Source organism: Fusarium oxysporum, chromosome 10 (assembly GCF_000149955.1).
Source record: "Fusarium oxysporum f. sp. lycopersici 4287 chromosome 10, whole genome shotgun sequence".
Classification (NCBI taxonomy): domain Eukaryota; kingdom Fungi; phylum Ascomycota; class Sordariomycetes; order Hypocreales; family Nectriaceae; genus Fusarium; species Fusarium oxysporum.
The window spans coordinates 203,180-217,088 of record NC_030995.1 but is presented as its reverse complement, the minus strand read 5'-3'; the positions used below and the strand labels follow the sequence as shown (position 1 = coordinate 217,088).

The window sequence follows — 13,909 nt, the reverse complement described above, 5'->3', positions numbered from 1 at the left end:
TTGTGCCTGTGTGCCTGGGCGTGTATGCAAGGTCCCGTTCAGGACTTCCACCAACGTTGAAGTCTAATACCCTTAATGCAGATGATGTGCAGATCGTATGTAAGTGGCGGTGGAATGGATGGATATAGCAAGCTGTCTCTGGGGATAACCGTAGATCATTTACAATATGATATATCATTCATCTCACACGGAACAAGGCATTATAAAAACACTATTTAGACCGATCAATGAAAGTCGAGACTTGAGATTGATTCAGATGCTGGCAGGTGGACATGCGTAGTAATGTCTCACACAGCTTGGACACCTGACGTTACACTAACTACTCCACTGCGGAAACCAGATCCTTAGCCCACCAAGCTACGATTTTGACAGAAGCTTATCTAACACGTCAACTGCTAGCCCAAAGCCCTAAACTCACCTATCTCTCAGCTTCACGTACCAAATCAAAGTGTAGCTGAAGTCTGGCGGCCGCCCAGAGTGCATAACTTTATTCACCAGCACATTCCAGGCTGTCTGTGACTTTTAAGATGAGGTTACACAAGGATGAGTCAAAGCTCCACCGTCGCGCCAACGGACGTTTTTGTTTGGCTAGTCCCGGAGAGATTTGGCCGCGTCCGTCTAGTCGATCTGTGACTGATCTCAATAAGGATCAAGACCGTGACGTTAGAGATTGTGATAAGTGACCGGAAATAGCCAATGGCTGCTCAGGGTCTTATGAGGTTGTGTTACACAAAAGTCCATTTTCGGAGGATATTGACATAATGTGATGCAATATGAAATCATCTCTTGAGACTTCCTAGACATTACCATTTCCTGGGATAACTTATATTAGGACATTCATAACCCCGAAATTCTCGACTACTCCCGACTATCTTCGACTCGACCAACGTCTTTGCGCACCTGGAAACAACACGGGGAACAGACTAGATACTCCTCTCCCAATTCACAGTCTAGATCATCTATACTCAATCACAAGTCTAGATCAGGACTAAGTCTCATCCGTGTTCAACATTCTTGGCATCCGAGTGGCCCGGATCAGCGTCGATCTTTTGTCTCAGTCTTGGCAATATGAGCTTCTACTGGCCTAAATGGTGTATGCCAAGCCTCGTTGCTATGCAATAAAAGCAGAATCATCTTGAGTGAGACTGTTGTGACGTCCATCGGTACAACAATTTTGTAAGTAAATTGGTCATTTCGTACAAAGAATTGTCGAGTATAATGACATGATCTGGTGCTGAAGCATTGAGGCGTGAGCTCCAAGTACCCGGCTCTTGTTGAAATTCCCCTGTCAGATTCACCATTCACCATCCGCTTTCTGATGCCTGATCGAAACCTTATCCTTGTCCCAGTAATCTGATCTTGACTACCACCAATAGGAACTCTCTTGGCTCCAGATCATGTGGAATCACATATCACAGATCTTGATTAAGCTCAAGCTGGACATACACGGAAGGAGATGACTTCTCTAGATTGAACACCTTTCTTAGGACGGAAGAATACTTTGAAGCCAGTACAGTATCTAGCTGTAACTCCCTGATGAATATATCTTCTTAGCGGCGCGTAGATTCACCGTCGAAGGGGACCAACTGCTCTCAGAGGTCTCAACAGTAAAGACCATTGCCAGCTTAACCCGGGCAGCAGATCAGGCATTCAACGCCACTTCAGCCAGGGTAAGTAAAAAAGATTCGGGCCTAAAGTTTGAGATAAGGTTATGTTACATGTCAAATGAGGCTGATTACGGGGATTTCACTCGGGAATGCGACAAAATTGACGCTAACCATTCTTGTCGGGTATTGAACGGAAACGAACCGCACTTTAAAATAGTGGCTTGATGTGTATACTACTGATCGCGATTCATTCGCTTCCTCGGCCAATCGATGGCGGCGACAGGTCTGGAGTAAACTGAGCTTAAATGTCTTCAGCGGAAGTATGATGGGAGGTGTTCATTCAGGCCTTTTTTGTTTGTTTGTTTGTTTGTTTGTTTGTATATTTTTCGTCTGGGTGGCTGTAACGAAGCCAGATCTCCTACTGGAGCAAAAGACGTGCTGAGCTAGCTAGGTACAGGGAAACCCCGCTTCCTTCACCATCCAGCATACCAATGGCACAAAAGGTGCTGTATTTCTCAAGCCCGTCACCCGTCAGCGGGTTCGGGGGCAATCTATTGTCGAACTTTTTCCACCGACCAGAATTCTCTCGCGCATCACTACATCTGCCGACGCAGTCCACAATCTCCAGTAACCAAGTTGTAGCTCGTAGTCGACTGTCGCGGCGGCAGGGAAAAACCTCGGGAAGGAATCAGAGGCCGACGGTGCGGCTTGCCTTCAAAGGAGAAAAACCCATCGCAATCGGCGTCGTTGATCGGGAGGATGTCGCTACCGATGCCATGGGCATCGTCCTCCGATATCTAAGGCGTTCTGGTTCTGAGGTGCCGCCATTAGATCCGACAAAGGTGTTGTCAGAGAAGGCGAACTCTCCAAAATTCCTTCTCTGAAAACTGCTGTTAGGGAGCCGATAGCATCCCCGCAGTTTTGTGTGGTCGCGTGGCCTGCAGAAAATCCCGCTCCTAACACGGCACTAACAGTGCGTGCCAAGAAAGAATTTTTACAGGGGAGAGTTGCGTGTTCATTCAGGCCTCGAGATGCCCGGTGTTGGTACAGGGTAAGCACTGTTGATATAACGTTCAGTATAGCGATGTAAGATTTCTCAGTGAATAGTTGATTCAGTGGGCAATATTGTGGACTGAATTAACTAACTTGGGAATCGAACGGGGTTTGAGAAATAATGAACATCCAGAACATGTAGTTTAAAGCCCTTGGCTTTTGTTGTTAATTTGACGCTGAAGTAACCTGAATGTTTTCATCGCGCTGAGACATGGAAATAATTTCCCTCAACGCATAGTAATCCTTTCAAGTGCACCCACAGAGATCCTGAGAAGCAGCTGTCATTAAGTGAATTTATGACAGTCATCCAAGCATACAAATACACTGTTCCACCACCTGAATTACGGTACAATTCAGTATCGCGATAATCTTAACGCCAAACCTGAGCAGCTGCTCTCAACCAATCAGAGCCACGCCCGGTTAGCTCAATCGGTAGAGCGTGAGACTCTTACGAGTACGTGATCTCAAGGTTGCGGGTTCGACCCCCGCATCGGGCTGTTCCTATAAAACGATTGCGAGCAATAGCGAGGCATCTCTTTTTTTGACTTTATCCCTGCCAGATAAATGGAATTTCATTTTTGTGATATCTGAAGTAAGGGTTTTGTGCCAATCCGATATGCTTTTGAAATGCTGACTTCGAGTGTGACCTTCCTTTTCCAGCAACATGTAAGCCCCCTCTTGATATCACAAAGTCAACAAGTATCATCTCACTCAAAGTTATCACCAAACATATCCTCCAGGAAAGGATATCTCATAATGGAAAACCACACCTCTGTGAAGTCACTAATCACTCCCGATCTGCTAATGCAGCTCACGGATGCCTATCTTCCTTATTCCAAAACCGAAGATCTTGACTTTACTATTGCCCAGTCAGACGCCTTCAGCACAAACTTCAAGAAAGTATGCCAAGAAAACAAAGCAAGAGATGCACTTATAGCACTCAGTCACCTCAGTCACAATGGCGCACTTCCAACTCCTATAGAACTGGACCTCATGTCCTTTCTCCCAGAGCCATCTTGCTCAGAATTCCCGCAACAATGCTTCGGACTTCAGTTGCTTCTTGACCAAGCATCGAGAATCCTCCTAACTGAAATCGAAGCTCGTTGGCAGGTTGCATACTTTGGACCTTTGGCAAGACGTCTTGCTGGACAGTGGTATGCACTACCTCATCATCTACGTCCGCATTCATGGCAGAGGTGGAAGAATGATGTAGGCGTTACTAGTTTCAGTTACTGGGTTTCGACGCAAGTCATGTGGGCTGCCCCTTTTCTTCATGCCGAAGATCTAGGGAGTCAAGAGATTGGATTGGAGTTATCAAACGATTTACGTCAAGCTGTTGAAGAATACACGGGAACAAAAGATCCGCACGGGGAGTCAAGGGATATGACACTGAAAGATGATCTGCTTTTCATAAGAGAGGTTGTCAAGAGCCCACCAAAAGACGATGAGGGTGCTATCAGTATGGCAGCTTGGACGTACTGGTGGTGCATGATCCTGGACGCTCACTGGCCTATCATCGCGCGATTTGGTCGCTATCCTTACCGCAATGCTGCCTTTGGTAGGCCTAGTACAAAGGAGGAAGAGAAATGGTTGGACGATATAAATCACTTTTCTGAAGCCTCTCCTGAAATTGCTAAACGAATCCAGGAAGATGTTGAGAAGAGTCGGTGGACTCCACTTGAAGAGAGTTGATCTGCGGTACACTGTTGTGAATTGTTTAGGCTGAGTTTTATGTATCAAGAACTAGCTGCAACTGTTTTATGCGAGTCACTTTCGGATGAGATGAGGGAACTAGTTAAGTAACGCCACACAATAAACGGAGACCTGTATGTCACTAAACTTCGTGAGTTCAGCGCGGTGTGAGGTTGTATATCTCGACCTTTTGCCATCGTTGCTTGGCTATCACCGATTTCATAAGCCTATTCCTACCACAAGTGAGATAATAGTAGATTGAAACATGCTCCTGTACTACCTGAAGATGAAGATGATAGAGAAACTGGTGCTCAAGCTTAGATACCTCGGCAGTACCGAGGCCTCTAGTATCTACTCCTTGAACATGCCAGGACTTAAACATACTCAAACCTGAAAATATGATAAGCTGACGAGCTGATCTTGAGCGATTGCGTAGGTGGTTGATATGCTGACTAAATTGTGGTTTGAGAGTGTTGTTTTGCCCAGCTGATAGGTGATGCCTGCGTCGCGCCTCTTACCTCGAACTCAAACATCGAACCACAGCCTCGATCTCCCTCAAATATACAGCGCAAAACGTATGCGGCATTTCAAAAGATTGCTAATCAAGCTGTGCGTAATCTAGGCGGAGCGATCGAGTCAACAACAACGCCCTCAGTCTCGTATTCGGCCTGTAAAGGTGTACCACATCATAGCCACGATTGGCAGTTTCGGAATTAAAGTTATCTTTCCATTCTCCCTATGACGAATATTCCCCTGAGCGCGATTAAATCACAGCATTGCCACGTTGTGCAAAAACCAGCTTTATTAATGTTTTCTCACCCGCAAAAATCCAATCGGACCCGGGAAAAGTGGAGAAACGGGCCCGAGACGGACTCCGATAACTTGATGCGGGGCGGACGCAAATCTTGAATTTTAAACTGTGAGATCAAAAAGTAGAGTGCACGGAACCAAGCTGCTGGGTTTCTAATGACGTTAAAGCGTCTTCTATGCAGATTCTCGAAATGGATGGAATTTCTTGGTAGAATCAATGCGATGTAAAGTCGTATCATGTTTTCATATCGGTTAGGGGCACGACGGGTTCTTCGATGGGCCCGGCAGGGAGGTGCATCAACAAACGATTGACCAATTGAAGCGCCAGCCCTGTGATGCTCACTAAGCTACTCCTGGCTTAGGGGCTCCAATTGTCAAGAGGAGTGGAGCTCGAAATTTACCGAAGACTCTTGATCCCCCAGCTTTTTTACAACGACATGTCTGGTGTAACTCTCTTTTCTTTGTGAGGTCTATTGACATACGATACAACACCACGTATTATACATACGAGCTCATTTCGAAATGAGAGCGATAGATTATTAGTGATTCCCAGCTATATGCCAACATGAGATGTTTTCCTTAACGCCATCCTCCAGTTCACTTATACCGTTCCAAAGGTATACCGTCCATGAAGCCATGAACTCCCCAACCCAAACGCCATCCATATCCAAATAACTTAATGATACACAGCCTGATGCCTCTCATCAGGACTCGAAACCGACGTCTTCTCGCTCTCAGGCGGCGGACTCGAATTGCTATCAGCAGGACTACTCGACTCGCTCCCTGTCCCCGTAGCAAGCGCATCATACATCAAACTCTTCTGTACACAAGTACATCTCTTCAACAGCTCTTCGCATCTCTCCAATCTCGCAAGTAACTCCTTAGTAGGTTTGCGACGAGTACGCTTAGGAGCAGGTGTACTCGGAATACACTCTATTTTCGCCTACTATCATTAGTCTTCATCTTATAAAAGTGTCGTGTAAGCTTACCTTGATGCAAAAAGAACATGGACTTTTTCGGTCACATTTCTTCTTGCGCTGTTGACATAGCACACAAGCTAGAATTCTCGGTGGTCGTTGTTGTTCGGGTGCCATTGTGTTATACGATAAGCCACTAGCCGTTCGAATCGAAATGCAGAGAAAGATGAAGGTATTCCCAAAAATGGTTTGTATCTCGGTCTAGGAACGAGATTCTGTCCGAGGCGGACGAACTGGGGTATTTGCTGCATACGCTTGTCTCCCCCAATTCTGGTGCACTCGTAGAGGCGGACTCTTGTCAGGACCCGAGTGGGTATCGGGGTCGGAGAGTCGACGGGATCCGTGTATCGACAATCCGGATCCACAACACCCTTCGGTGCGACGGGCGTGAGAGCACCCCCGTCACAATGGTATTAAGACCCTGCGAGGAACCTACAGTCTCATTACGGAATCACCTTTCTTATTCTATACTACGTTTTATCTTTGTTACATCCCTTCCTTTACATTAGTATACAAACTTTAATAATTCTCCTAATTCGAACCAGAAACTGTAGGTAACTTAACAAATTCGCTTGCTCAGAGTTTACGGGAGCTGACAAGGTACAGATATAAGCTTATACGGCTAGACTTTCAAGTCTCGCTAGTATGGCTGCTTCTCATCTTCCAGGTGAGGCACGCTCAGAGCACAGCAGCCACGACACCATCGTCGACATGGACACCACTCCGAACGAGAAACCGCCTGCTCCCAAGGACGACAAGACAAGCTCCAGCGACGATGAGATCGAGCAGGAGCAGAGCGAGGAGATGGTCCGTCGCCACTCCATCGTCCGCGATCTAGCCCGTCAATACACCAACACCTCAGCGCACTTTAATGGCAGCCACGCAGATCTCTTCAACGCAGCCGATGCCGATTCACCCCTTAACCCGCACAGTGAGAACTTCAACGCCAGGGCTTGGGCGAAAGCCATGGCTAAGTCAATGGGCGAGCATGGCTCTGGGTTTCGACAGAGCGGTATCTGCTTCCAGGACATGAACGTCTTTGGCTACGGCGCTGAGACAGATTACCAAAAGGACGTTGGTAACATCTGGCTCAGTCTCCCAAACATGGCACGCAACATCGTCTCACCCACCGCTGGAAAGCGCCGCATCGACATCCTTCGTGGTTTCGACGGTGTCGTCAACGCCGGAGAAATGCTCGTTGTTCTCGGCCCCCCCGGTTCAGGATGCTCTACATTCCTCAAATCAGTGTCCGGCGAGACAAACGGCATTTACATCGACGACAGCACATACTTCAACTACAACGGTGTCCCAGCCCACGAGATGCACAAGCACCACAAGGGTGAGACTATCTACACCGCTGAGGTCGACGTTCACTTCCCCATGCTCTCAGTCGGCGACACACTCACCTTCGCCGCGCGCGCGAGATGTCCCCAGAACTTACCGCCCAACATCGACCACAACCAGTACAGCAACCACATGCGCGATGTCGTCATGGCCATGTACGGCATCAGCCATACCATCAACACGCAAGTAGGCGATAACTACATCCGCGGTGTTTCAGGAGGTGAACGAAAGCGCGTGACCATCGCAGAGGCCACACTCTCCAACGCCCCCTTCCAATGCTGGGATAACTCAACCCGCGGTTTAGATTCTGCCAACGCGATTGAGTTCTGCAAAACTCTGCGCTTACAATCTGAACTCTTCGGCCAGACATGCGCTGTCTCGATCTACCAGGCTCCCCAGTCTGCATACGATCTCTTCGACAAAGCACTCGTTCTCTACGAAGGACGCCAGATCTTCTTCGGCCCCGCAGACGAAGCGAAGCAGTACTTTATAAATCTCGGCTTCGAATGTCCCGATCGTCAAACAACGCCTGACTTCCTCACCTCCATGACCGCACCAGCCGAGCGCGTCATCCGTCCCGGCTTCGAGAACAAGGTCCCCCGCACGCCCGATGAGTTCGCCGCGCGCTGGAAGGAATCCCGCGAGTATCAGATCGTCCGCGCTGATATCGAGACCTACAAGAGTCTTTACCCGCTCAACGGTTCCAGCGCCGAGGCTTTCCGCGAGAACAAAAAGTCCGCGCAAGCTAAGGGCCAGCGCCTCAAGTCCCCCTTCACGCTGTCTTACATGCAGCAAGTCAACCTGTGTCTCTGGCGCGGCTGGAAGCGTCTCAAGGGTTCACCAGGCGTAACGATCTTCGCCCTCATAGCAAACACCTGCACCGCGCTCATCGCCTCATCGCTCTTCTACAACATGAAGCCCACGACGAGCGACTTCTTTAAGCGTGGTGCTGTTCTCTTCCTTGCCGTGCTCATGAACGCTTTCGCTTCTGCCCTTGAGATTCTGACGCAGTACTCCCAACGACCTATTGTTGAGAAACACTCACGCTATGCCTTCTACCACGCTTCTGCTGAGGCGTTTGCTTCGATCTTGGTTGATATGCCGTATAAGATCAGTAATAGTATTCTGTTCAATGTCACTCTTTATTTCATGACGAACCTTAACAGGGATGCGGGGGCGTTCTTTTTCTACCTCCTTGTTTCGTTCATCATGGTCCTCGCCATGTCTGGTATTTTCCGATCTATGTAAGTCTCCCTTCACATCATCCCTAAATGATTCACGACTGACAGGTTTAGTGCTTCACTCTCTCGTACACTCTCACAGGCCATGGTTCCCGCTTCGCTGCTGATCCTCGCCCTCGTCATCTTCGCCGGCTTCGTCATCCCAACGGACTACATGCTCGGCTGGTGTCGATGGATCAATTACCTCGATCCAGTAGCCTACGCCTTCGAGTCCCTCATGGTCAACGAATTCTCCGGTCGCAACTTTACCTGCACAGCCTTCATCCCCAGCAACTTAGTCTCTGGCTATGAAGACGTCGGCGGTCTCAACCGAGCTTGTTCCACTGTCGGCAGCATTCCTGGCGAGAGCTTCATCAACGGCGATCGCTACCTAAACACTCAGTACAAGTACTACCACGCCCACAAGTGGCGCAACGTCGGTATCCTCATCGCCATGACCATCTTCAACCACATCGTCTACATCGTCGCTACCGAGTACATCTCCGCCAAGAAGTCAAAGGGTGAAGTCCTCGTCTTCCGTCACGGCCACCTCCCCGCTTCCACCAAGAGCAAATCCGATCCCGAGTCCGCTGTTTCTGGCCCTGTTCCCACTGCTGAGAAGTTCAACAACGAGGCTGCCAACATCCAAGGATCCACTAGCGTCTTCCACTGGAACAACGTCTGCTACGACATCAAGATCAAGGGTGAACCACGACGAATTCTCGACAACGTTGACGGATGGGTCAAGCCAGGAACATTAACTGCTCTTATGGGTGTATCCGGTGCCGGAAAGACTACTCTCCTCGACTGTCTCGCCGATCGAATCTCAATGGGCGTCATCACAGGTGAAATGCTCGTTGACGGCAAAATCCGCGATTCATCGTTCCAGCGAAAGACAGGTTACGTGCAACAGCAAGATCTTCATCTCGAGACCAGCACCGTTCGTGAAGCCCTTACATTCTCCGCCCTCCTCCGCCAGCCCGCCTCTACCCCCCGCGCCGAGAAGATCGCCTATGTCGACGAAGTCATCAAGCTGCTCGACATGCAAGAGTATGCCGACGCCGTCGTCGGTGTCCTCGGCGAGGGTCTCAACGTAGAACAGCGCAAGCGTCTCACCATCGGCGTTGAGCTCGCCGCCAAGCCTCCCCTGCTCCTCTTCGTCGACGAACCTACTTCCGGTCTTGACTCGCAGACGTCCTGGGCCATTCTCGACCTCCTCGAGAAGCTCTCCAAGGCAGGCCAGTCTATCCTGTGTACCATCCACCAACCGTCCGCAATGCTCTTCCAGCGCTTCGACCGTCTTCTCTTCCTCGCCAAGGGTGGACGCACCATCTACTTTGGCGACATCGGCGAGAACTCTGAGACTCTAACCAACTACTTCGTCAAGAACGGTTCTGATCCTTGCCCCAAGGGTGACAACCCTGCTGAGTGGATGCTTGAGGTCATTGGCGCTGCGCCTGGTTCACACACTGAGATCGATTGGCATCAAACTTGGCGACAGAGTCCTGAGTATCAGGAGGTTCAGACTGAGCTTCAACGTCTCAAGACCGAGGGCAGTGCTCACAATGAACCTCACGACAAGAACTCTGAGTCGTACCGGGAATTCGCTGCGCCTTTCTGGGAGCAGCTTCGCATTGCTAGTCTCCGTGTCTTCCAGCAGTACTGGCGCACTCCTTCATACATCTACTCCAAGGCTGCTCTGTGTATCCAAGTTGGTCTCTTCATCGGTCTCGTCTTCCTCAACGCTCCTCTTTCAATTCAGGGCTTGCAGAACCAGATGTTTGCCATCTTCCAGGTCCTCACAGTCTTTGGTCAATTGGTTCAGATGCAGGTTAGTCCTCCTTACTCCCCCTACGTCCAACACTCACTAACTTCTCTAGATGCCTCACTTCGTCACCCAACGCTCTCTCTACGAAGTTCGCGAACGTCCTTCCAAGACCTACAGCTGGAAAGTCTTCATGCTCTCCCAAGTCTTTGCCGAGATCCCCTGGAACAGTCTCATGTCCGTCTTCATGTTCGTCTGCATCTACTACCCAGTCGGCTTCCAGAAGAACGCCGAAGCAGCTGGCCAGACTGCCGAGCGCGGTGCTCTCATGTGGCTTCTCTTCTGGCAGTTCCTCGTCTTCACGTGTACCTTTGCCCACATGTGTATCGCCATCACCGACACTGCTGAGGCTGGCGGTAACCTTGCCAACGTTATCTTCATGATGTGCCTGTTCTTCTGTGGTGTCTTGGCCTCGCCCGATAACATGCCCGGCTTCTGGATCTGGATGTATCGAGTATCGCCGTTTACGTATCTCGTCTCGGCGATTTTGTCGACGGGTATAGCTAACACGGAGGTTACGTGCGCGGCTAACGAGTACACGGTCATGCAGCCTCTCAACGGTACAACCTGCGGAGAATATCTCCAGAAGTTCGCCGACAAGGCTGGTGGCTACGTCTTCAACCCCGACGCGACATCTGACTGTCGATTCTGCTCCATCAAGTCCACCAACACGTTCCTCAAGGCTATCAGCGCGAGCTACGAGCACCGATGGAGGGACTTTGGTATCGGAATGGTGTACATTGTTGTCAACATTGCGGGAGCTCTGTTCCTGTACTGGCTTGTTCGCATGCCCAAGAACAAGAACAAGAAGAAGCAGGAGTAGATGCACAATCGAGCTTCGGCTCTTTTTTTTTATTTTTATTTTTGGTACAAGGATTTGTTTTAGAGAAGTACTATAGACTGGTTTGGGTTTTTTACTTTTACTTAGAATAGCAATCATTGAGTGTCGATATTAGACTTGTAGGAAGCTCAATAGCACATCGTCAATACATTACGCTCTCTACCCGCCATTTGAGTGCCTCGGCGATTATCAGATCACATTTGAGTCACTATTCATGTAAAGAACTATTCTGTCTCTGTTCTGAGTCATGAGTACCAGCCTCTGTCAAAATGGACCCTCTGTCCCGTTATTTCCTTAGCTCCCGGCATTTCCTACGTTGCCGATATTACCGACATAACCACCAGAATCCACCGTTTGAGATTGAGAAATGTGTCATTTCTAAGCCAAACCGCGGCAAGTAACGCCGATCACGCCTGAATGAGTCGCATGTGTAACTTGTAGGGCTGAGGTGGTTGAAGTTTGTAAGAGGATTGACTGGTAACGTTGGGGTTGACATAAATATCGAGACACCTGCAGACGCAGTGCCATCATTGAACTGGCACGAGATCAATTGTTTTCTATGCTATTATAGCACAATTGAAACTGGGTCACGGCACTGATGAGTTTTAAATACTCTACTTATGACAACGGTATACGAATTGACTGGAACCCCTTCCTGAGCCTCGGTCTAATGGAGGAGACTGATCATGCAATTTGCTTCACGATACTTACATTCAAGCAACAGCAGCATTCTGATGACCTTACGCCCTTTTATTAACAAGCCAAAGCAAAATCCTGATTTATAAACAAATATCTACATCACGTCTTACAACACCTCCATCCATAGTAATTTGTCCATCCCCCTCCAATCAACTCCCCCACAACCGTCCGGCCGAGTATCCAGATGCCGGGAAGATCTGCTCCATCGGAGGATGAACCCCGCGGGCCGCAAACATTCCCGCCTCAACCCCGACCCCAGCATCGCTAATACATAAAACACCCATCGTATCCTTCACCACTCCTCACTATGGTCAGCTCTTCATTGTTGCGTCAAAATGGCCGTCGATACTTCAGATAGCGTCTGTCCCACGCTCCGCGATGAACCCCTCAGTGATGAAAAACCCCAAGATGATGCTGCTTCAACACCAAGCCAAGGCGACGAAGAGATTCAAGCTTGCACAACAGAAGACCCAGGTGAACCTCCAGATGGTGGCTTACAAGCCTGGCTGCAAGTCGTAACAGGCCATCTCGTCGCTTTCAACTCATGGGGATATCTCATCAGCTTCGGCATCTTCCAGCCCTACTACGAATCCCAATTCTCACTTCCACCCTCAACAATCTCTTGGATCGGCAGCTTAGAAGTCTGTCTCATTTTCTTCATCGGCACATTCTCCGGCCGAGCTTTCGACGCAGGGTATTACCGTACTGCACTAGCAGTCGGCCTCTTCTTGCAAATATTAGCCATCTTTATGACCAGTATCGCATCGTCATACTGGCAAGTCCTTCTTGCCCAAGGAATCTGCCAAGGTCTCGGTAATGGAATCATTTTCGCACCGACAATAGCAAACATGTCGACGTATTTTACGACCAAGAAGACTATTGCGATCTCAGCTGGTGCATGTGGTGCTGGCACAGGAGGAATTGTGTTTCCGCTGATTGCACAACAACTTCTCCCCAAGATCGGGTTCCGCTGGACGGTGAGAGTTATGGGATTGGTGGTTGCTGTGTCGTCAATGATTATCATGATCATTGCGAAGACGAGACTCAAGGCGAGGAAAGCTGGGCCGCTTGTTGAATGGGCTGCGTTCAAGGAGCCAGCGTATGTCCTCTTTGCTGCGGCAATGTTCTTTACCTTGTGGCCAACATGGATCTCCTACAACTATGTAAGTTTAACCCAATTGACCACCGTGATACGTGCTGATGATGCCAGGCTCGTCAATACACAACAGACAAACTCTCTGGCTCAGGCTCAGACTCATTCCTAATCCTCATCGTCATAAACGCCGTCGGTATCCCAGGCCGCATGATATCCGCCTTTCTCGCCGACCGCCTCTTCGGCGCCATTCCCGTCTTCATACCCACAATCTTCTCAGCCTCACTATGTCTCTATCTCTGGTCACAGGTCTCCTCCCTAACAGGAATGTTCATCTGGGTCAGCGTATTTGGCTATTTCGGCGCCGCGATACAAAGTCTCTTCCCTTCCTGCTGTGCGAGTCTTACACCAGATTTGAGTAAAGCCGGGACAAGAATTGGAATGATCTTCTCGATTATTAGTTTTGCGGCGTTGACGGGGTCGCCTTTGGCTGGGAAGTTGATGCAAGCTACGGGCGGGAGCTATTTGGCGGCGCAGATTTGGGGAGGGTCGAGTATGATTTTGGGGATGGGGTTGTTGTATGCTGCGAAAAGAGCTGAGGCTAGACAAAAGCAATGATTTAGAACACTATAGAAATAATCTGTTATTATAGACATAAAATTGAACCATAATCATCTTGAGGTGTTGTGTTGTACTTCGCACAATTGTATGCCCGCTAGATCCCGGCATCCAATGATTGCCTCTAAAA

General features: G+C 49.1%; 4 protein-coding genes and 1 non-coding gene across 5 annotated transcripts; 4 read left to right on the top strand and 1 right to left on the bottom strand.

Annotated features, from left to right (window-relative positions):
* The first annotated feature begins 3,074 nt into the window (after positions 1-3,074).
* FOXG_21230 lies at positions 3,075-3,157 on the top strand. Its single transcript has one exon. It is a non-coding gene; the product is annotated as a tRNA-Lys (tRNA).
* A 77-nt stretch (positions 3,158-3,234) lies between these two features.
* FOXG_13655 (uncharacterized protein) lies at positions 3,235-4,498 on the top strand. The gene is made up of 2 exons (XM_018393643.1): positions 3,235-3,252; positions 3,321-4,498. The coding sequence occupies exon 2, from the start codon at positions 3,417-3,419 to the stop codon at positions 4,350-4,352; it is 936 nt and encodes a 311-aa protein (XP_018252949.1). The 5' UTR covers positions 3,235-3,252; positions 3,321-3,416; the 3' UTR covers positions 4,353-4,498.
* A 1,103-nt stretch (positions 4,499-5,601) lies between these two features.
* Positions 5,602-6,370, bottom strand: FOXG_13654 (uncharacterized protein). The gene is made up of 2 exons (XM_018393642.1): positions 6,152-6,370; positions 5,602-6,105 (listed from the first exon to the last, which is right to left on the bottom strand). The coding sequence occupies exons 1-2, from the start codon at positions 6,254-6,256 to the stop codon at positions 5,839-5,841; spliced, it is 372 nt and encodes a 123-aa protein (XP_018252948.1). The 5' UTR covers positions 6,257-6,370; the 3' UTR covers positions 5,602-5,838.
* A 63-nt stretch (positions 6,371-6,433) lies between these two features.
* Positions 6,434-11,592, top strand: FOXG_13653 (ATPase). Its single transcript, XM_018393641.1, has 4 exons — positions 6,434-6,689; positions 6,746-8,727; positions 8,779-10,534; positions 10,584-11,592. Exons 2-4 carry the CDS (start codon positions 6,785-6,787, stop codon positions 11,349-11,351), a joined length of 4,467 nt encoding a protein of 1,488 aa, XP_018252947.1. The 5' UTR covers positions 6,434-6,689; positions 6,746-6,784; the 3' UTR covers positions 11,352-11,592.
* A 637-nt stretch (positions 11,593-12,229) lies between these two features.
* Positions 12,230-13,843, top strand: FOXG_21229 (uncharacterized protein). Its single transcript, XM_018401539.1, has 2 exons — positions 12,230-13,231; positions 13,279-13,843. The coding sequence occupies exons 1-2, from the start codon at positions 12,404-12,406 to the stop codon at positions 13,777-13,779; spliced, it is 1,329 nt and encodes a 442-aa protein (XP_018252946.1). The 5' UTR covers positions 12,230-12,403; the 3' UTR covers positions 13,780-13,843.
* The last annotated feature ends 66 nt before the right edge of the window (positions 13,844-13,909 follow it).